Below are 21,460 nucleotides of genomic sequence, written 5' to 3' on the forward strand. Positions count from 1 at the left end.
GACTATTCCAGCAGAGGGAAGAACATGGATGAAGACGCAGAAATTTAAAAAAAAAAAAAAAAAAAGACCTTGAACCTATAGATGTTCAAGAGGGATGTGATTAAGTTTAAGGAACTCGCCCAAGGTTTTACAATTATCAAGTGGTTCAACTGAAATTCAGAGTCTGACTTGAGAGCCCAGGCCCCTAAGCACTGTCCTGTGAGGGCAAAAGGTACAAAATTACTTGGAAAAATGGGTAAAAAGAATTCTATAGAGTCCTAACGGTGGCTATGGTGGCAGGATTGGGCATGGTTTGTTTGGTGTCTGAAGCTCTATTTTCTAACTTTTTCATAATTTTTCCTCTATTTTATAATGGAAAAATTAATTTTATTTCATTAATAATTAATATAGAGGAAGTGATTGAGAGATGGACAAAGAGAAAAAATGGCGATGCTCTGGCCCCATGCTCTTAAATTAATTTGATCAATAAAGTAAGAGTAAAGTCATTTCAGGAGAGCAAAGGGAGTAGTGGGGCTTTGGGTGGAATAGAGAATCTCTGGAGTAGCCACTGCAAGAAGTTACTAGATAATGAATGAGGAGAAGAAAAGGACTGCCAGGTAATAGTGTGGGCTCATTTGAAAATAGACTACAGCTAATAAAAATTATCTTCATATAACTATAAACAGAGCAAAACTATTCTGCTACAGCTATGGTAATCTTATGTGAAAAATGTGTAATATAAAACTCTGGTTAGGGGCTTCCCTGGTGGCGCAGTGGTTGAGAGTCCGCCTGCCGATGCAGGGGACACGGGTTCGTGCCCCGGTCTGGGAAGATCCCACATGCTGCGGACCGGCTGGGCCCGTGAGCCATGGCCGCTGAGCCTGCGCGTCCGGAGCCTGTGCTCCGCAACGGGAGAGGCCACAACAGTGAGAGGCCCGCGTACTGCAAAAAAAAAAACCAAACAACTCTGGTTATTCTACTATTATAGTATCATAAATAAATACACATACATGTAGGGGAGGATTAGAATGGAACAAGGAAGAAAGGACTTGATGGGTAAGGTCGAGGTATTACAGATGCATTTCCCCTTTTTCTGCCTTGTAAAAACATTTCTGTAGTTGAAATGGTGTCTGCAGACTTTCCCTAGCACACACTCTTGTTCAGTTCTATGACATTTTCTGCACTGTACAGCCCAAGCGAATAAGCATGCTGTAGGTACCTAAAGTGGTGCTAGCTAGGAAGCTCTGTAAGGACAAATAATAAATTTGGTCATTATCACGAGGCTGGACAGCAAGTTTGACGGAGTCAGGAGCTTTGTCAGGCCAGCATCTGCCCTCGAATCTCAGGAGGAACCCAGTGATTGGCTCCAGCCATACCAGGAATGAGCTCTGTCTAGCAGCTAGTTTATAGTGCAGAGTAGAGAGTATATAGTATAGATTATATAGAATGACTATAACTATGATCCTCAGGGGTCCGCTTCATACTTGCTTAGGCTCCCCTCATTCCCCCTCTTTTCTCTTTTAGGTATGCCATCTCTATGGCCCGCAAAATTGGAGCACGAGTATATGCCCTTCCAGAAGACTTGGTGGAAGTGAACCCCAAGATGGTCATGACAGTGTTTGCTTGCCTCATGGGGAAAGGAATGAAGAGGGTGTAAGGCCCAGAGGGCAGGACTGGAGGCGCGCATGCGTTTCTGACTGCTCAGCCCTGGGTGCTCCCACGAAACACAGGGACAAGTCAAACCATTCCGAAGTTTTCAACTTGGTGACGTTATACAAGGTTCCAAAAATCACGTGTATCTGATCAGCCAAGTAGCCTTCGTGTATTTAACAAAAAGTGCTTTATTCTTTGCAGAAGACCCAGTCTCTTACAAAGTTTTTTTTATGATTGAATTGATTGCTTTGAAAATCTAGAGACAAAAAGAACTTATTTTCCAGGCACCCTTTCTGCTTTTGCCATTATAGCCAAGCATAGAAGCTGTATGTAGTGTTGTTAATTTTAACATAATCTTTCGAACCAGCTTAAATCGGCTGCCTTCTTGTTTAGGGTGAGAACCAGGTGGGGAGAATCATCAGACCAGCCCTAAAACTGGCTTCTGGAGGCCAGCGTTTGATCTGTTACGAGCCTCCTTCGTGTAGCCCTTCTGCACTCTGTCTCCCTGTGACTCTGCAATCCACTCTGTCAGAACTCTGCCTTCTCTGTGGCCGACCTCTGCTGGCCATCCGTCTCTTGGGGCCATTTGGATCATCTGACAAATCAGGCTGTTGGGATCTCCAAGGGTCTCTGGTAACCTGAAGACACAAGACTCATCATCAGAGCCTTTTCTCAGAACTAGGGTCCCAAATGTCATCAGATTTTATTTTTTCAGCCAATAGGAAGCCCTCTGTTTTTAACCCTACGATTTGGGCTCTGACCAGATCTAACATCTTGAACACTGTGCCTTCAAATAGATTCTTACTTAACTCTTGGTGGAAGGTTCTATCCAAGGAGGGTGTCATTGAGCAGCAAGACACTAGGGGGCAGTGCAGAGCCATAAAAAAAGCATCTGTTCTTGGGTGCTGCCTCTCCGTGTATTTAGCTCTGTGTGTTAGATCTAGTATGGCTGGATATCTGGTGACTGGGAACCACCTTGCTCTGATTTCATTTGCTCTTAGATCATAGTGCACGTGATTACTGCCAGGCCATAGGACCGATGTTTACTTTTTTGGTACCCTCAAGTTCCCAGGGGCCATATGTGCCAATGACCGGTTACCCGCACCTCACCCCCATACGCCAACACACACACACACACACACACACACACACACACACACACACACTCACATACACACATACCTAGCCAGGTGTCAAGCTGGGTAAGAACTGGCTGCATTGCTTTGCAAAGAGCTAATGACTGGATAGTTAAAGAATTCCAAAATAAAACCAGAGGAACAGTGTGAATTTGAGCAGCTCTAATAGACTATGCAATTTCCTTGAAAACTTACCAAAGGCTAAATAGCAACAGAGCACTGGGCACCAACACTAGACCCCCTCTATGGTGGTGGAAGGGCTCGTCAATGAGGTATCTTCTTTAGGGGTGGTATGTAGTGGAACTCAGCCATTTTTCAAAGCAATTGAAATGCATCGCCCCAGATCTGCTCCTTGGCAGTGGGCTCAGGAAGCCGACATGTGGCTTCTCCCAGCCCATAACCTGTGTTTCTGCTGCATCCGAATGCAAAGTGGTTGGCTTTGTCTTAATCTGCACTTCACCATGTAGCCTCAGACAATTCTCCCCCATCTGCCTCCAGGAAGCATGTTACTGCCTTAAAGGACAATGAAAATGAAGTAATGCTCAAGTTCTCTCCAAATAAAATGTTCCCTGTATTGGATGTCTTCTGAAGGTTTCGTAAGAGTGTACTCTAACTTATTCATTCATTCAGCCAACACGCACTGAGGGCTGAAATGTGTCAGGCACTGCGCACGGTTTTGGGAATACACCGTAAATGAGGCAGGCATTGCGCTCAGCTGATGAGGAAAGCCTGAGGATAAACAATTCCACTGACAGCTGTGATGAGCGATTGACGCGGGCAGGGTGAGACAGGCTTACAACAGAGGAAGCCGTCTAAAGAGAAATATTTTAGCTGAAAGCTGAAGAGTAAGTTGGAGGGGGTTGGACAAAAAGCAGGCCAGAATGAAAGGTTTAAGACACAAATTCTCAGACGTACATTGAACCCAGTCATGAGCAAAAGCCAGACTTGGGAATTGGTGTGAAACGGTTTCTAGAATGATTCGAGGAGGAATCTTTAGGGCTGGCGGTGCCTGGGGTTTCCTCTCTAGCCTGTCTGGGCCTCACTTTGGCCGGCACGGGGTGGGAGGCAAGGCGTTTGCTGAGGAATTCTGCTGCAGCCGGCCCCCGCGGGTGGGCTGCTGGGACAGAAAAGCATCTATTTGGCAGGGTCACATCCTGCGCTGCACATGTGTCACTCGCCCACACAGCTGCTAGGAAGCTGGGCTTTTATGCTTAAGCTGTGCGTCCTGGCTTCACCAGCAGCAGCTCTTTGGAGACGGCTCTTTCCTGGCCTGACATTCCTACAGCTCCTACACTTAGGAGGTAGCAGCCTGCCCTACATATCAAGAGGTTACCAATATTAAGTGTGTTTTTGTGTGTATAAGACTGCACTGATAGGTCCTGGCCAGAAAGACTGAACCGGTACAGGAAAGCAGAATACTATCAAGGGAAGAAAACTAAGACTCTTGGAGAACGAGAAGGCTAAAGGAATACAGCCATCTGAACACGATAATTTTTCTAAATTTAAAAGTTTATTGTTACATTTTAGCCCATCCAAGTATGACGTCAGAAAGTAAAATTGTACCAAAGGGTCCACAGTGGGAAGCAGGCCACCTTCCCACCCCCGTGTCTAGTGATGTGCTTTGAAGCCAGCTCGTATTGGCTCCAACTGGCTCCGATGTTAAACCATTGTTATCTTGAAATTGGCCATGGTGGGCGTATTTACAGCATAGAAATAATCAGACTCTACAAATAGGGGGTTTTATCCCCAGAGATCTGGTTTACCAACCCACCACTACCTCTGTCCCGAAACCTCAGTTCCCCTCCTCGTCAGCGACCACTGTTACCAATTTCTTTTGTATCTTTCTAGAAATAGTCTATGCACATGTTACACACACACACACACACACGCCCCTTTTTATTGCAAATATTAGCATACCATACACATCATTCTGCATCTCATTTTCTTCACACCAAACCTTGGAGACTGTTCCACGTTGCCAAATATAGACCTGCCTCAATCTTTTCAACAGGTGCACAGTATTCTGTTGAATGGACGTGCCAACCTGTAGTTAACCAGTGGCCTATAAATGGGTGTTTAGGTTGTTTCGATCCTTTGCTGCAGCAGATAAAGCCACAGTGAATATTATGTCCACTTCTTGTGCTCAGAATGTTCATTTTAATGTACAGGTACTTAAGTTGCTGCTCTAGCAAAGGTATTAAACACTGTAGCGTCACACATCAATCCTCCTCTGAAGTTTCCTTGAAGGATTTGACAAAGAGCCCTGAGCTGGGATGGGCCCTTGAGCCCCTCGCATCTTCTCCATTTCACATCTAAAGTATGTTAATCCAGCGGGGGGATAATGTGCACATGCAAAATGTACTCAAAAGCAGAATGTGATAAATGCTTTAACAAATTTGTAAAGTATGGGAGCTCAGGGGAAAGAGTAATTCTGAAGGAAGGATTAGCAACATTTTGCAGAAGATCTGAGCCCCGACTAATGAGAAGTGGGCAGGCACCGTGCCTCACCGTGTTGATGTCTCCAGCAGTGCCAAGCACTTTCTAGATTTTTAAGGAGAGCTGGGTAACTGAAAACTCGATTTGTATTAGACATGAACAAATGTTTCCTGACTGTGGGAGATGCCAGAGAGAAGTCATTGTGAGAAAAGTTGTGAAACAGACCTACCTGCAGAGTTTTTAGAAGGGGATGGATTCCTGTTTGTTTGGAAATTATGCCATTAGAGCCTGTCTTGAGACAATGCATAGGACTAGATGGGCTCTTCAAGTCTCAGCCAATCTAGCGATTTTATCCACCGAAACGCACACACACAATCTAGTCTGTCCCTTGGAGCACAACTGCGGTCTCGATGATAAAAAGTACAGAAACTCAGCCCACCTTACACCAGCCCCTCTCAGACCGATACTTAATGCACGAGAGACATTCTCCTGTGCTCCCAGTGTCCCTGGGCGGCTCCGAGGCCCACCTTCCCTGCAGTTACTGTACCTGTTGTCATTCAGCAGCTGCTGAGATAGCATCGACTTTGCTCTCTGTACCTCCCCAACCCCCCAGGGTACCAGTGCGCTTGGATGAAATGCTGGCGGTGCTGTCTTAGTGAGCCAGACATGGCACGTCTCTGCCGGCCTCATGATCCAGGAACCAGAGCTGGTGCTCAGCACGAGTCAGGAGTGCTGACCGATCCTCTTGTGAAATCTAGTTCCTTTGACGGTTTCCTAACAAAATTCCGGGAATTAAACTCTCGCCTGCCAAGGACTGCTCTTTCCACGGTGTCCTCGCCCCCTATTTTCCAGAAGCCAGAGTTTACCAACTGTGGCTGTGTGTAGGTGACCAAAAAAAAAAAGGAAAAGGAAAATTGTGTAAATGTTTTCTCATGTCTAAAGTCTACATATACTTAATAACCCACCTTAGGTCAGACACAAAAGCACGGATAAGCTAGTCAGCACCCACAGTCTCACCTTTAACAACTCAGAGAGAGGTCGGCAAAACGGCGGGGATTTTTATATTATCTGGCGTGTCCAAAGTGGGGAGTTCCATTTCAATAAGTATTTTGGTGAATAAAGAGCTACCATGTCTAATTTTTGGAGGATTAGAATGCATGCAAATATTTCATTCTAAAGCTCTGTGCAATACAACAGAAAAGTGAGTGATTCAAGCAGGCACTTTTGGATTGGGCCAGACCACGGGCCCACTGTTAAGAGTCGGAATGTTCAAACCTCCTTGCTCTAAGTTTGGGGCCAAGACCAGGGGCGCTTGGAAGCTGGTTAGAGATGCAGCATCTCAGCCCCACCCCAGACCTACTGAATCAGAATCTGCAGTTCAATAAGATCACCACTTAATTCATGTGCACATGAAAGTTTGAGAAATGCTGTCCTAAAAGAAGATCTGCAGTTGATAGTCAGTTGCCTTTGAACCAACTTTAAATCAGATCACACTTTCCCAGTAACACGAGACTTGAGAGATGGAAAAAACCCTCCACTAACATTTCCCCATCATCACTGTTCACTGGAGGTAGCCAAAGTGGCTCTGCCCTCCATCTGGGTATATCCCCCATCACCCAGCCTTGTCCTTTGCTGTCCCTCTCCCCCATGGCGCCTCTCTCCCCTGTGGCACCCACTGCCAGCCACAGGCTCCAAAAGCTTCATGTCCCTGGTCCTGCTGGGTAACTTAAGGTGTCTCCTGGCACTGCCTTCTCTTACCTGCAGCCTAGGGCTGCTGCATTCATGCATCTGCCCCAGTTGGTGCACATCACTTAAGTCTTCTCTCTTGTTCCTTCAATACCTCCATCAAACCTACTGACTTTTCTCCCACCATCTCTGGAGCAACCTCTCTATGACCCCCAGTGACAGCTAGCTGACTTAGTAAACCAAACTGTCCCGGGGGAGGGGATTGTGGCCCTTTGGTGCCTACTCTTTTGTCCTCCAAAACATGCACTTTACGATGATTTTCTAGGGCTATAGCTTCATCATTGTTATCTTTGCCAATTTCCTAATGGCAAAGAGAGAGCAAAATGCCTTCCAGATAAACAGCTATAATAGGCAAAGGTCCAGAGGATGGAAGAAGATGGTTATCTTTGAGGAACTGAAAGACTAGTATGGCTGAAGGAAAGGGAAAATTACCATATCATGAGAAACAGATGGACTAGAGAAAGGTTTAGAGCTGATTCTGAGACTCAAGTGTGCTTGAGAATCACCTGGGGAAGTTGTTAAAACACAGACTTTCCAGATCCCACCTTGAGGTTCAGTGCTGAGAGGGCTGGTGGGTCCAGGAGTCTGCATTTTCCACAGATACTCTCAGAGATTCTGGGACTCACAGGCCACCCCTGGAGAAGCGCTAGTGCAACCCAGCTGTTCTCACCTCTGGCTGCACAATGGAATCATCTCAGGAGATTTACAAGAAGCTGGTGTCTATGCCCCGCCCTCCGAGGTTTTGATATAATTGATCTGATGTGTGGCCAGGGCAGCTGGAGATTTAAAAGATGCGCAGGTGACTCTAATTACCAGTCAAGCTTGAGAACCAATGGGATACAGCCTGGGGTGCTCTTCAAAGGGGCGGCCTGGCTGCAGCATCTTAAAAAGCGGATAGACGCATAAGAGGGAGTAATGGTTAGAAACGGGGAATGAAGGGATGGAAGTGTTTCAAGGACAAACCCTGCTTTCTTCACAATTGAACCATCCAGCCGACGAGCATTTGCCTCTCTGGGTGTCTAGTGACCTTCCTGGCGCCACGACTCCCAGGCTCAGTATTTGTAGCCAAAGCGAGGGCATGAGAACCTGAGATGGAGTTCTCTGCCTTCGGGCCTCAAATCCCCCTCTTCAATGACTCCCAAGATGGCATCATCTTTCCTCCCCCCTCAGAAACACAGGGGGCCAGATAGGCCAACCCTTTGTGCAAATTCTAAAACTGCTTCGCTCTGCATGAATAAACATGAGAGAGAGTGTGTGGAGGAAAACACATTTATCAATTATGTGTCCTCCAAACCTCCCAAGATTATGCAGCTTTAATGGCTGAAAGACTTTGAAAGGAAAACTTGTAAATTGAGCTGCACCTAAACTCATGACAAAATGCCATGAAATTGACTGACTCTCTCAGCGCTTACCTAACAGTAAGCCTGAGCTGCATACCCAAGTCCCGGCCCGTCCAGATCACGGTGGCGTTGCCCTTATCCTCAGCCCACTCCAATTGAGAGAAGGCAAAGCAACTACTATTCACAGGGGAGGTTATCCTTTTAGGCACCGTCTTAATAAAGGCAGAGGGTTACGGCTCTTGAAGAAACACTTGCCATTATTATTTTTGCCACCTAATGTTCCAAATTGACTGGAGAGCAAATGTACAAATTAGCGGGTCCCTAGGGGACATGATTCAGTGAGATCGATCCACCAGGACCAGATTGGCTTCTGGGGCAGTGACTCATCCCCTAACGCTTTGGGAGCAGCCAAAGAAGAGGACAGCTGTCACCAAGGTTCACCTGACCTGGGTAAGGCTCCGGGAAGAGACACATTGGCCCCTCTCAGCTCCCTTCCTGGTTTCTCTTTTCTTTTAATGAATGGGACATACTAAACACCTGGTTTGTTTTTTTTTTTTTTTTTGGTACGCGGGCCTCTCACTGTTGTGGCCCCTCCCGTTGCGGAGCACAGGCTCCGGACGCGCAGGCTCAGCGGCCATGTTTCACGGGCCCAGCTGCTCCGCGGCACGTGGGATCTTCCCGGACCGGGGCACGAACCCGTGTCCCCTCCATCGGCAGGCGGACTCTCAACCACTGCGCCACCAAGGAAGCGCTAAACACCGGTTTAGCCGGTGTTTTGCCGGTCACTTTCAGCTGCTATCCCATTGAATTCCCACAACAGCCCTCAGAGGTAGGTTATCATTAACCTCATTTTTCTGCAGGGGAAACTGCACCTCCGAGAAGCTAAGAGATTTGCCTGTGAGCCAGGGTGGAGTCCATCTGATCAAGCTGTTGTGTTCTTCTCTCTCTCTCTTCATGCAATAAATTCAACTTAAGAGTTCAGTTTGAGGAATTTTGCCTGTACACAGTGTAAATACCACCACAATCAAAACAGAGAATTTTCCCACCACTCCAAAAACTTCTCCTGTACCTCTTTGTAGGTTAATCCCTTCCTCCCCAGCCTCAGGCCCTGGCAACAACTAACCTATTTTCTGTATCTGTAATTTTGCCTTTTATTGTGTCATATAGATGTCCAGAGTATATAAATACCTCTACAAATCAGTAATAAGACAAACCATCTGATTAAAAATCAGGCAAACGATTGGAACTCACATACACACACATATACTTATCGCCAATGAGCACAAAAAAGGTTCTCAACATTATTAACCATCTCAGAAATTTAAATGAAAGCCAAATTAGACACCACCATACACTTACTAGAATGGCTGAAATGAAAAAGACTGCGTCAGGTAACAAGGATGTGGACCAACTAGAACTCTAATATATTGTTGGTGGGCGTATAAAATGATACAACTACCTAGAAAAAAAGGCACAGGAGTTGCTTATAAAACTAAATATCTTTATGACCTAGCAATTCCATTCCTAGATATCTACCCAAGAGAAACAAAAATGTTTGTCCATCAAAAAAGCCTTGTGGGCTTCCCTGGTGGCACAGTGGTTGAGAGTCCGCCTGCCGATGCAGGGGACGCGGGTTCGTGCCCCGGTCTGGGAGGACCGTGCCATGGACTTCGTGCCACGGAGTGGCTGGGCCCGTGAGCCATGGCCACTGAACCTGCGCGTCCGGAGCCTGTGCTCCGCAACGGTAGAGGCCACAACAGTGAGAGGCCCGCGTACCGCAAAAAAAAAAAAAAAAAAAAAAAAGTTCACTTTGGTTAGTTTTTCCCCCTCTCCACTTCAGTGTGGTTATGTTATTTATTTGAAACAAAATTACATTCATTTGGTTTGGTTTGTATTCATTTTATTTACTTGACTGGTTGTTTTGAGTATGTGAAAAATTAACACGGTTCTAAAATACAGAGGTATTCAAACAGTTTTACTCGAAGAAATGTCCCTCCCCCCATCCCTTCTACCTGGTTCTTATTCCCTCTTCTACCCACTTCTTATTCCCACTGTTTTTCACTCACCTGCTGGAGGTAACCCATCTCATTGACTTCTGGTCTATCCCGCCTGTGTTTCTTTCTCCACAAATGAGCAGAAACGCATGTATCTTCTTTTTTCTCCTTCTTTCTTATATAAAATGTATTGGGTTGGCCAGAAAGCTCGTTCGGGTTTTTCCGTAAGATGTTATGGAATGGAAAAACATGAACAAGCTTTCTGGCCAACCCAGTCGTTTCAGTGGCGGTCACCTCGATCCATTAAATATGTTTCAATACCTTTGAATCCCAGAGAGAGATTTGAACTCTCAATCCTTTCCTTCTCAGAAGTCCACTGAAGGGAGGATGATTTATTTTGCAAATTTGCCTGCCCTGACCTCAAGGGCATTCAAATGCACTTACCAGTGGGAATGTAGGAAGGGGACCAGGGTCCTTCCACTTACAGAGGTTAGATGTGGCCTCACACCAGACAAAATGTTAGATGGTGCTACCTTCAGGATGACGTACGGTAGGCTTTGATTCAGACTGTTATGGTGTTATGGCTGTTATGGTGAGCTTCCCTAAATAAACATGATTCACAACTACCTGATTCTTTTACTTCTCAGAAGAGCTCCCCACACATAGCATTCTTATTCTTTTACGGGTGGAGCATCATTCCACATGGACAAGGAAAACTCTCTTTGGATGGAGATCCTGTAATCCTCCATATAAGCTCTCCTTCTCAGCCATAAATTTGAAAAACTCACCTTTTATGTCTTCATCTAAGTTGAAAATGTTGCAAAAGAGCAAAGCAACGGAAGACCTAATGAGTTAGTACTCCACAGGAGACCTCGCTCAGCATGGGCTGAGATCCATGGGTCAATACTCTATGTCTTGTTCAACAAACAAGACACGTTTCCACTGTATTACTATCCTTTTATTCCTGGCCTCATCTTCCCTGAAGAGTTAAATATTCTCTAGTTAGTCTACAATGAGAATAACAACTCTCATCATACTTTCTTTTTGAGGGTGGGAATGGAAGCGAAGTCGAATGAGCACAGAAACAACAGGGAACATGCCATTATATTTTAACCAGTGTGCAAAGAAGGCTCTTAAGTAATCAGCTATCTGGACCCTTCTCTTCAGAGAGTTTTGTTTTATAGCAAATCGCTGTGGGGATGAAGCTTTATAGCTTTGGAGTCCTTGTGGCCACCATCCTGTTCTGTGAGCAGCATGCCTTCGCGTTTCAGAGGTAACCCGCTAGAATCCTAGATGGTGGGGGGGTCGTTTCCCCCGCTTGTTTGCCCCTCATGGAATCCAATCAGTGCGTTGGACTGGGGAGCAGAACATTCAAGTCTGAAGGTCAGCTCTTTCTGAAACTTTCCATGTTGCCCTTCCAAATTGTAGATGTCAGTATAATAAGGCTCTCACTAGATCTAGGGTCTTTTTTTCTTTTCTGGCTCTAGTTTTATTACTGAGAAAATTCTGGATGACATGTATATTCAGTAGCTATGAAAATTAAAGAAATAGACTCTTGATTTTTTAAAATATGTAATTATTTACACCTTAACACTTCACATGATTTATGTTTTTCTTGTCTTCACATGTACTATGCATTGACTATGGATAATTTACTTTTTTCTTGTACATAGAACATGGGAGGGAGAAGAGGATAAAGGTATCAGAGAGGAGGTTTGGGTTGTGCATGGGTGTTCAGCATGGAGTAGGAAAGGAAGAACAGTTGTGTTATAAAGAACACACACATGAACATATCTAGTTCTTATTTTCTTGGTAGAGTGAATCCCTTAGGATTTTCTACTATAAACCACTTGACAGAACACAAACAAACTCATGCCCTAGCATATATAAAACATGGTGTAAATAGTTTTGAGGCTATATGTATTATTGTAATTCATTAGTCAACTTTTAGGCTTTTCAAAATTGATATTGTTTCCTTTGGAATTATTTTTTTTTCCTGTTGTTTTTTTCTATGATCCTTTTCTCCTCCAGTTGTCTCTGAGATGTATTCCTCTCCTCAGTGAATGGCAAAGAGGGAAGGGACATACCAGGGGCAGGGAAAATTCTGCCAAAGAAACTGAGTCATAAAGAGCCATAGGACAGCATTTAAGAAAACAGAGTTTGGGAAGTTCCTGGCGGTCCAGTAGTTAGGACTCGGCACTTTCACTGCTGAGGGCCCGAGTTCAATCCCCAGTTGGGGAACTAAGATCCCACAAGCTGCACGGCGCGGCCACAAAAAAAAGTTTGACTTGTGAGTTGGAAGCTGTGTTTGCCCATCATTACTAAACTAAGAAGAGTTGGTTGATTCTTTTTTGTTGAATATAATCGCCAAGTATCAAGTAACAAATTTCATGACCAAACGATTGTTACTGAAATTGACACGGGAGACAAATTGCTAGGAGAATTGGTGACTTATGTCTCTATGTATTGTCAATAAATCAGATGGCTATGATTTCTAAGGTTCTTGCTAGTTCTAATATCCAATTACTTGGCAGTTGGCTTTAATTAAGGGTAAAGGAGAGGGAAGGAGAAAAACTGCTCTCAGCATGTTCAACCTGGACACTGTAGGCAATGGCAGTGTCGTTGCCAGAGAGGGAAAGGGGAGGAAGTGAGTGATATTCAGCATCTGTGTTGTCCCAGGCACTGGGATAGGCACTTAGAAATGTTAACCTGTTAAGTGCCCACAATCCTCCAGTCTTTTTTACTGACACTTTACAGAGGAGGAAAATAAGCTTCAGGGAGAAGAACACTGGCTCCCAATCAAACAACAAATGTTGAGTTTGTATTCAACCCCATTTTCACCTCATTTCTACTCTTTTCACTGCACAGCATTGCCTCTAAAAATTATAGAAATTAGGAAGAGAGCCAATTTGAAGGGAGGTCAGATTTAGTCACAGTGAATTGACAGAGACAGGCAGTCTGGAAGGTAGCCTGGAAGAGAGGCCGCGGCTGCAAGTCCGGTCTCAAGGTCCTCACTACGGCAGGTCTAAAGGTGGCCTCAGTGGCAGCCTGGCACGAGCATCATAACAGCTGGCTGTGTCAGAGGTTAGCAGGCTCACCTACAGACCACCATCTGCATCATATAGTAAACTAAACTCCTTGATAAGACAACCACTAGCAAGATATACCAAAGCTTGACCATGTTGCTGCAAAACGAATAAGCTTATAACAGTTCAGTGGAACTACACGTTAGGCAAATAAAGGAAATACACAGAAAGAAAATAGTAAGAAATGAATGAGAAAAATTCCCTCACGCATGGCTCTTCTTACTATTTTTTGCTTCAGCATATGCTTTGAAGTCTGATTGATACCTATGCTTGAAGAGAGGGGTGAGACTATGACTATATTTTAATCAAATAATATCATGTTGAAAATATTTAATACTTTGTACCTATCGTAATGGTCCCCATGTACTGGGGAAGGGGAACTGCAGCTCTGTGGGCAGATGCATATCTGATTCCTGGGTCCCATTCCTCCACTAGAAATAAAATCGCAAACTCTCTTTCTGTGAGTAAATATATATATATATATATACTTTTTTTACCAAATGTTTCTGAGCATTGCTTTTCCACAACTTGCCTATTACCAAAGCTAAAAGAAAAGTCTAATTTTATTCAGGGCGACAGACTTTGATGAATTATTTCTGGGGGTAAAAAATATAACCCCTCCTAAAAAGAGCTAAGGGTCTGGCTTTTTTTAAAGCTGCTCTTTGTTATTGTTTTCTTGTCATGATCATTCTCCTAATAGCACTTTGTGTTCAGACAATCAATGGCGGATCTGCAGTTGCATTTTGATAAATCTCATCAGTAAAAGGTTCTGGAATGAAAACAAAAAAAGTTTTAAAGGCTTAAATACCATATGTCAAAGAGAAAGACAGCCAAAAAAAAAAAAAAGTCTCCATGTTCACTTGATTTTAAAGGCCAAACACTATAAAGGGTAAAAAAATACTAGCAAGAATCTTGTAAACAGTCATTAATTGCATTGTGCTCTGATTACCTAAGTGTGGCCAGTCAGCTGAGGCTACTTATTTGGAAAGAAGATGAAATAGGATGAAAAGAAGGAAAAGGAGTTGGAGGAGAGTGGAGGAGGCTTTTGAATTATTAATAGACCACAGGAAGAGCTCCTTTTGTTGACTCCATATACTGTCTGCCACCTGGAGACCAGCTTGTTCTCTTTGACTTAGCTCCTACTGATATATTACTTTCATCTTAGAGAACAGGGCACTAGTGGCTTTAAAATGCTGTAATGCATAAAACAAAACTGCAGCCTTGGGCTATATTCCATTGTTCAGAGCCATCTCACCAGCTTTTTAAATTCAAAAATCATCTTTCAGAGCTATGGCGAGTGTGACTCATCCCTGTAAACCACAGCAGGGAACAGACCTTGAGGACCATAATCATATTCTTAGAGGGGAAGCAGCAGAGGAAATGTTGCCTAGGTATTAAAAGCTCAGGAGCTGGAGAGTTGAGTTGAAACCTCAGGTCTGCTACTTACGGGTCATGCAGTCTTGAACAATTTGAGCCCTCCTTGAGCCTCCTTTTACTTTTTGTGTAAAGTGACCTGTTATCTCACTGTGCTTGTATTTTTAACTTTATTTTTGGTGCAAGCCTTTTTTTCCTAAATGGTTATTGGTTACATCTGTAACTGTATCCCTTCAGAGTCATCATCAAAACACATCTTTACAAAGCAGAAATAGATACAGATATAGAAAACAAACTTATGGTGGGGGGGAAGGGGGGAGGGATAAATTGGGAAATTGGGATTGATATATACACACTACTATATATAAAATAGATAATTAATAAGGACCTACTGTATAGCACAAGGAAGTCTACTCAATACTCTGTAATAACCTATATGGAAAAAGAATATAAAAAAGAGTGGATATATATAACTGATTCACTTTGCTGTAAACCTGAAACTAACACAACATTGTAAATCAACTTTACTCCAATAAAAATTAAAACAAACAAACAAAAAAATCCCACACCTTTATTTTTCATCTCCCATTGTCCCAATATATTCTATGTGTCAGAGTAATCTTTCCCCGCCCTTGCATGGAAAGTTAGAAAATTCTATGGCTTTTTAGCCCACTCTTAAGTAATTGGTAGTCCTTGGGTCATGTTGAAATGCAAACCTCAATTCAGAAACTAGAATGTCTACTCCAACCAAGGCATTATTCAAATATCTCAATCTTTGTAGGAAAACAACTCCTCACCCCTCTCCACACACACACACACACACACACACACACACACCTGACTCCTTTTCTCATTAGTCCTTTTCTTGGGTTTTAAGTTCTTAGAGATTTCTGAGATTCCCTTGCTGGGAAATTCTGCAGACCAGGATAGAGGCAGCTGTTTCTAGGTAGCCACTTGTGACTCCATCTTTCATTCTAAGAATTTTGCCTTCACCTCCAGGTTCTTGCTGCTGTGAGCTCTCCAGTCCTTTAGGTGGCGCTATTGGACGGCATCTGAGCCATAACGAATACATAACACGAAGTGCCTTTTCTTCTGATATTAATGGCTAATCTAGTCAACTGGAGGCCAGCCCATGCAGGTTTAGCTTTCTCAGAAGCAAGTCAGGCACCGGTGCTTGTGTCAGTTAAACTTGAAGGAACACGCTTAGACTCACCCATCCTCCCCCCCACTAGGCTGAGTTGAAGGAAGTAACATCCCCAAACTTCATCCCCTTTGGGAGAGTGGGGATTCACAGAATCGCAACAATTTAATGCAAAGAAATACACTCACAAATTCTCCCCGTCTCCCCTCTGAACACTTTTCACATCCTCTCTCTGACTTAAGGGGGCACGGAGCCAGGAAACTGATTTGAAAAAATGGTAAGCCCTACATAAGGTGATCTTGTTACCGAATGAGATGTGAGGTCCCCCCTCTTGGGGCCCCGGCTGAACCGAAGGCCCCCTGGCTGGGTCAGGGAGCTCTTTCCGGCTCAGGTTTGCGCTGCCAATGATGAAACTGTTCGGTGCAAGCAAGACAGGCTTTTACTCAATGGCCAGAGAATGGAGAAGGGAGCTCGAGCTCTAAAGGCACCTTCTCCCAGAAGGGAGGGCAGTAAAGGAACTTTAAGGGTTAGGAGGCAGAGAGGTCATCTGGGCTCGAGGAAGGGGGCGAAGACTTCCAGGGGCAGCCAGGCATGCGCAGTCTTCCATGCTCCTTTGCACACGGCACAAACTGCTCACAGAGTACAAATCCCCTCTTAGGGCGGAGATATAAGCATGGTGATGAAGCAAAGCGCATTCTCTGACACCTCCAGATTTCATCTACGTAGGTGTGTTCCTGTGGTCAAGTCAGGGCCGGTTCGGGGCGGTTGACCGTTGTGTATCTCTCAAAGTACAGCTGCAAAACATCTCTGCCGAACACCAGGTACTTTTGAAACAAACACAGAGATAAATCAAGTTCAGGAAAGCGGTGACCTTTAGCCTATTTTGCCCTCTATCTAGGATCTCGCTGGTTCAGTCTGGTTTTGTTGTGGGCCTTTGCAGCATCCTGTTGATAAAACCCAACTAGCCTGTGTGGTTAAAACCAGTTTCCATGCCTGGGTTTCATAGCCTCTGACTGACCCCCATCTCATTATTTGATTCTGTTGTGTTGGCACTTTTGTCAAACTTGAGATAGGAAGAGTCCAGCTCACCACAGTTTGAACTTGGACATATTAATATATTTTATGGTAAATTTATATCCCCATAATTTTACTCCTCCACATTTCCTAATTTATTTTTTATATTTCCTTAATTTTTTTTTCTCCTTAAGAAAGAGACCCATTTAGATAACACATTTTTTACCTTTACATTTTCTTTCCCCTTCTGTTGACTAACTTTGTTACTTTCTTGTCTTCTAATACATATGAAAAACGCCCAAGCATCTTATCTTCTAGTCAACACAAAATTTCCTTTATGCGAACTTGAAATTCAGCCTCTATTTTTTTTAACTTTTTATTTTATATTGGAGTATAATTGATTAGCAATGCTGTGTTAGTTTCAGGTGTACAGCAAAGTGATTCAGTTATACATATACACACATCTATTCTTTTTCAAATTCTTTTCCCATTTAGGTTGGTACATAATATTGAGCAGAGCTCCCTGTGCTATACAGCAGGTCCTTGTTGATTATCCTTTTTTTAAATAGATCTTTATTGGAGTATAATTGCTTCACAATACCGTGTTAGTTTCTGTTGCACAACAAAGCGAATCAGCCATGTGCATACACGTGGCCCCATATCCCCTCCCTCTTGAGCCTCCCTCCCACCCTCCCTATCCCACCCCTCTAGGTCATCGCAAAGTACCGAGCCCATCTCCCTGTGCTGTGCTGCTGCTTCCCACCAGCCAACTATTTTACATTCGGTAGTGTATATATGTCGATGCTACTCTAATTGCGCGCCAGCTTTGCCCTCCCACCCCATGTCATCAAGTCCATTCTCTATGCCTACCTCTATGCCCTGCCACTAGGTTTATCAGTACCATTTTTTTCTTTTTAGATTCCATATATATGCGTTAGCATATGGTATTTGTTTTTCTCTTTCTGACTTACTTCCCTCTGTATGACAGACTCTAGGTCCATCCACCTCACTACAAATAACTCAATTTCGTTTCTTTTTATGGCTGAGTAATATTCCACTGTATATATGTGCCACATCTTCTTTATCCATTCATCTGTTGATGGACACTTAGGTTGCTTCCATGTCCTGGCTATTGTAAATAGAGCTGCAATGAACATTGTGGTACATGTCTCTTTTTGAATTATGGTTTTCTCAGGGTATATGCCCAGTAGTGGGATTGCTGGGTCATATGGTAGTTCTATTTTTAGGTTTTTAAGGAACCTCCATACTGTTTTCCATAGTGGTTGTATCAATTTACATTCCCACCAACAGTGCAGGAGGGTTCCCTTTTCACCACACCCTTTCCAGCATTTATTGTTTCTAACTTTTTTGATAATGGCCATTCTGACTGGTGTAGGTGATACCTCATTGTAGTTTTGATTTACATTTCTGTAATAATTAGTGATGTTGAGCATCTTTTCATGTGCCTCTTGGCCATCTGTATGTCTTCCTTGCTGAAATGTCTATTTAGGTCTTCTGCCCATTTTTTAACTGGGTTGTTTGTTTATTTGATATTGAGCTCCATGAGCTGTTTGTATATTTTGGAGATTAATCCTTTGCCTGTTGTTTCATTTGCAAATACTTTCTCCCATTCTGAGGGCTGTCTTTTTGTTTTGTTTCCTTTGCTGTACAAAAGGTTTTAGATTTAATTAAGTCCCAGTTGTTTATTTTTGCTTTTATTTCTGTTACTCTAGGAGGTGGGTCAAAAAAGATCTTGCTGCCGTTTATGTCAAAGAGTGTTATTCCTATGTTTTCCTCTAAAGTTTTATACTGTCTGGTCTTACATTTAAGGCTTTATTTAATCCCTTTGGAGTTTACTTTTGTGTATGGTGTTAGGTAGTGTTCTAATTTCATTCTTTTACATGTAGCTGTCCAGTTTTCCCAGCACCACTTATTGAAGAGGCTGTCTTTTCTCCATTGTATGTTCTTGCCTCCTTTGTGGCTGTGGCTAGGACTTCCAAAACTATGTTGAACAAGAGAGGTGACAGTGGACATCCTTGTCTTGTTCCTGATCCTAGTGGAAATGCTTTCGGTTTTTCACCATTGAGTATGATGCTTGCTGTGGGTTTGACATATATGGCCTTATTATGTTGAGGGATGTTCCCTCTATGCCCATTTTCTGGAGAGTTTTTATCATAAGTGGGTGTTGAGTTTTCTCAAAAGCTTTTTCTGCATCTATTGAGATGATCATATGGTTTTTACTCCTTAATTTGTTAGTGTGCATTGATTTGTGTATATTGGGTATATTGAAGAATCCTTGCATATCTGGGATAAATCCCACTTGATCATGGTGTATAATCCTTTTAATGTGTTGTTGGATTCTGTTTGCTAGTACTTTGTTCAGGATTTTTGCGTCTCTGTTCATCAGTGATATTGGTCTATAATTTTCTTTTTTTGTGATATCTTTTTCTGGTTTTGGTATCAGGGTGATGGTGGCTTCATAGAATGAATTTTGGAGTGTTTCTCCCTCAGCAATTTTCTGGAAGAATTTGAGAGCGATCGGTGTTAGCTCTTCTCTAAATGTTTGATAGAATTTGCCTGTGAAGCCATCTGGTCCTGGACTTTTGTTTGTTGGAAAATTTTTAATTATGGTTTCAGTTTTGTTACTTATGTTAGGTCTGTTTATATTTTCTAATTCTTCCTGGTTCAGTCTTGGAAAATAGTACCTTTCCAAGAATTTGTCCATTTCTTCAAGGTTGTCCATTTTATTGGCATATAGTTGTTTGTAGTAGTCTCTTATAATCCTTTGTATTTCTGCAGTGTCAGTTGTGATTTCTCATTTTTCATTTCTAATTTTATTGAGTTACATCCTCTCCCTTTTTTTCTTCATGAGTCTGGCTAAGGGTTTATCAATTTTGTTTATCTTCTCAAAGAAGCAGTTTTTAGTTTTATTGATCTTTGCTATTGTTTTCTTTGTTTCTATTTCATTTATTTCTGCTCTGATCTTTTTTTTTTCGGTACGCGGGCCTCTCACTGTTGTGGCCTCTCCCGTTGCGGAGCAACAGGCTCCGGACGCGCACGCTCAGCGGCCATGGCTCATGGGCCCAGCCGCTCAGCGGCATGTGGGATCTTCCCAGACTGGGGCACGAACCCGTGTCCCCTGCATCGGCAGGCGGACTCTCAACCACTGCACCACCAGGGAAGCCTCTGCTCTGATCTTTATGATTTCTTTCCTTTTACTGACTTTGGGTTTTCTTTGTTCTTCTTTCTCTAGTTGTTTTAAGTGTAGGGTAGATTGTTTATTTGAGATTTTTCTTGTTTCTTGAGGTGAGATTGAATTGCTATAAACTTCCCTCTTAGAACTGCTTTTGCTGTGTCCCATAGGTTTTGGATCATCGTGTTTTCATTGTCATTCGTTTCTATGTATTTTTAAACTTCTTCTTTGATTTCTTCAGTGATCTCTTGGTTATTTAGTAGCACACTGTTTAGCCTCCATGTATTTGTGTTTTATACAGTTTTTCCTGTAATTGATTTCTAACCTCGTAGTGTTGTGGTCAGAAAAGATGCTTAATACAATTTCAATTTTCTTGAATTTTCTGAGGCTTGATTTGTGACCGAAGATGTGATCTATCCTGGAGAATATTCCATGTGCACTTGAGAAGAAATTGTAATCTTCTGTTTTGGGATGGAATGTCCTATAAATAACAATTAAATCTATCTGGTCTATTGTGTCATTTAAAGCTTGTGTTTCCTTGTTTATTTTCTGTTTGGATGATCTGTCCACTGGTGTAAGTGGGGTGTTAAAGACCCCTACTATTATTGTGTTACCGTCGATTTCCTCTTTTATAGCTGTCAGCAGTTGCCTTATGTATTGAGGTGCTCCTATGTTGGGTACATATATATTTACAATTGTTATATATTCTTCTTGGATTGATCCCTTGATCATTAGTGTCCTTCCTTGTCTCTTGTAACATTCTTTATTTTAAAGTCTATTTTATCTGATATGATTATTGCTACTCCAGCTTTCTTTTGATTTCCATTTTCATGGAATATCTTTTTCCATCCCCTCACTTTCAGTCTTTATGTGTCCCTAGGTCTGAAGTGGGTCTCTTGTAGACAGCATATAGATGGGTCTTGTTTTTGTATCCATTCAACAAGCCTGTGTCTTTTGGTTGGAGCATTTAATCCATTCACGTTTAAGGTAATTATCAATATGTATGTTCCTATTACCATTTTCTTAATTGTTTTGGGTTTGTTTTTGTACGTCCTTATCTTCTCTTGTGTTTCCCACTTAGAGAAGTTCCTTTAGCATTTGTTGTAGAGCTGGTTTGGTGGTGCTGAATTCTCTTAGCTTTTGCTTGTCTGTAAAGCTTTTGATTTCTCCATCGAATCTGAGTGAGATCCTTGCTGGGTCGAGTAATCTTGGTTGTAAGTTCTTCCCTTTCATCACTTTAAGTATATCATGCCACTCCTTTCTGGCTTGTAGAGTTTCTGCTGAGAAATCAGCTGTTATCCTTATGGGAGTTCCCTTGTATGTTATTTGTCGTTTTTCCCTTGCTGCTTTCAATAATTTTTCTTTGTC

General features: G+C 42.9%; 2 protein-coding genes across 3 annotated transcripts in view; both read left to right on the plus strand.

Annotated features, from left to right (window-relative positions):
- Nucleotides 1–3,342, plus strand: part of LCP1 (lymphocyte cytosolic protein 1) — a 55,041-nt gene extending 51,699 nt beyond the window's left edge. For both annotated transcript variants that reach the window (XM_060128758.1, XM_060128760.1), the window contains one exon: nucleotides 1,504–3,342. In XM_060128758.1, coding sequence (XP_059984741.1) covers nucleotides 1,504–1,636 — 133 coding nt within the window. In that variant the 3' untranslated portion in view covers nucleotides 1,637–3,342. The remainder of the gene's footprint in view (nucleotides 1–1,503) is intronic.
- A 3,127-nt stretch (nucleotides 3,343–6,469) lies between these two features.
- Nucleotides 6,470–21,460, plus strand: part of CPB2 (carboxypeptidase B2) — a 45,107-nt gene continuing 30,116 nt past the window's right edge. The window contains exons 1-2 of the mRNA XM_060129559.1: nucleotides 6,470–6,526; nucleotides 16,612–16,706. Of these exons, the coding sequence (XP_059985542.1) occupies nucleotides 6,470–6,526; nucleotides 16,612–16,706 (152 nt within the window). The remainder of the gene's footprint in view (nucleotides 6,527–16,611; nucleotides 16,707–21,460) is intronic.

The sequence above is a fragment of the Lagenorhynchus albirostris genome, chromosome 18, assembly GCF_949774975.1.
Source record: "Lagenorhynchus albirostris chromosome 18, mLagAlb1.1, whole genome shotgun sequence".
Taxonomy (NCBI): Eukaryota; Metazoa; Chordata; class Mammalia; order Artiodactyla; family Delphinidae; genus Lagenorhynchus; species Lagenorhynchus albirostris.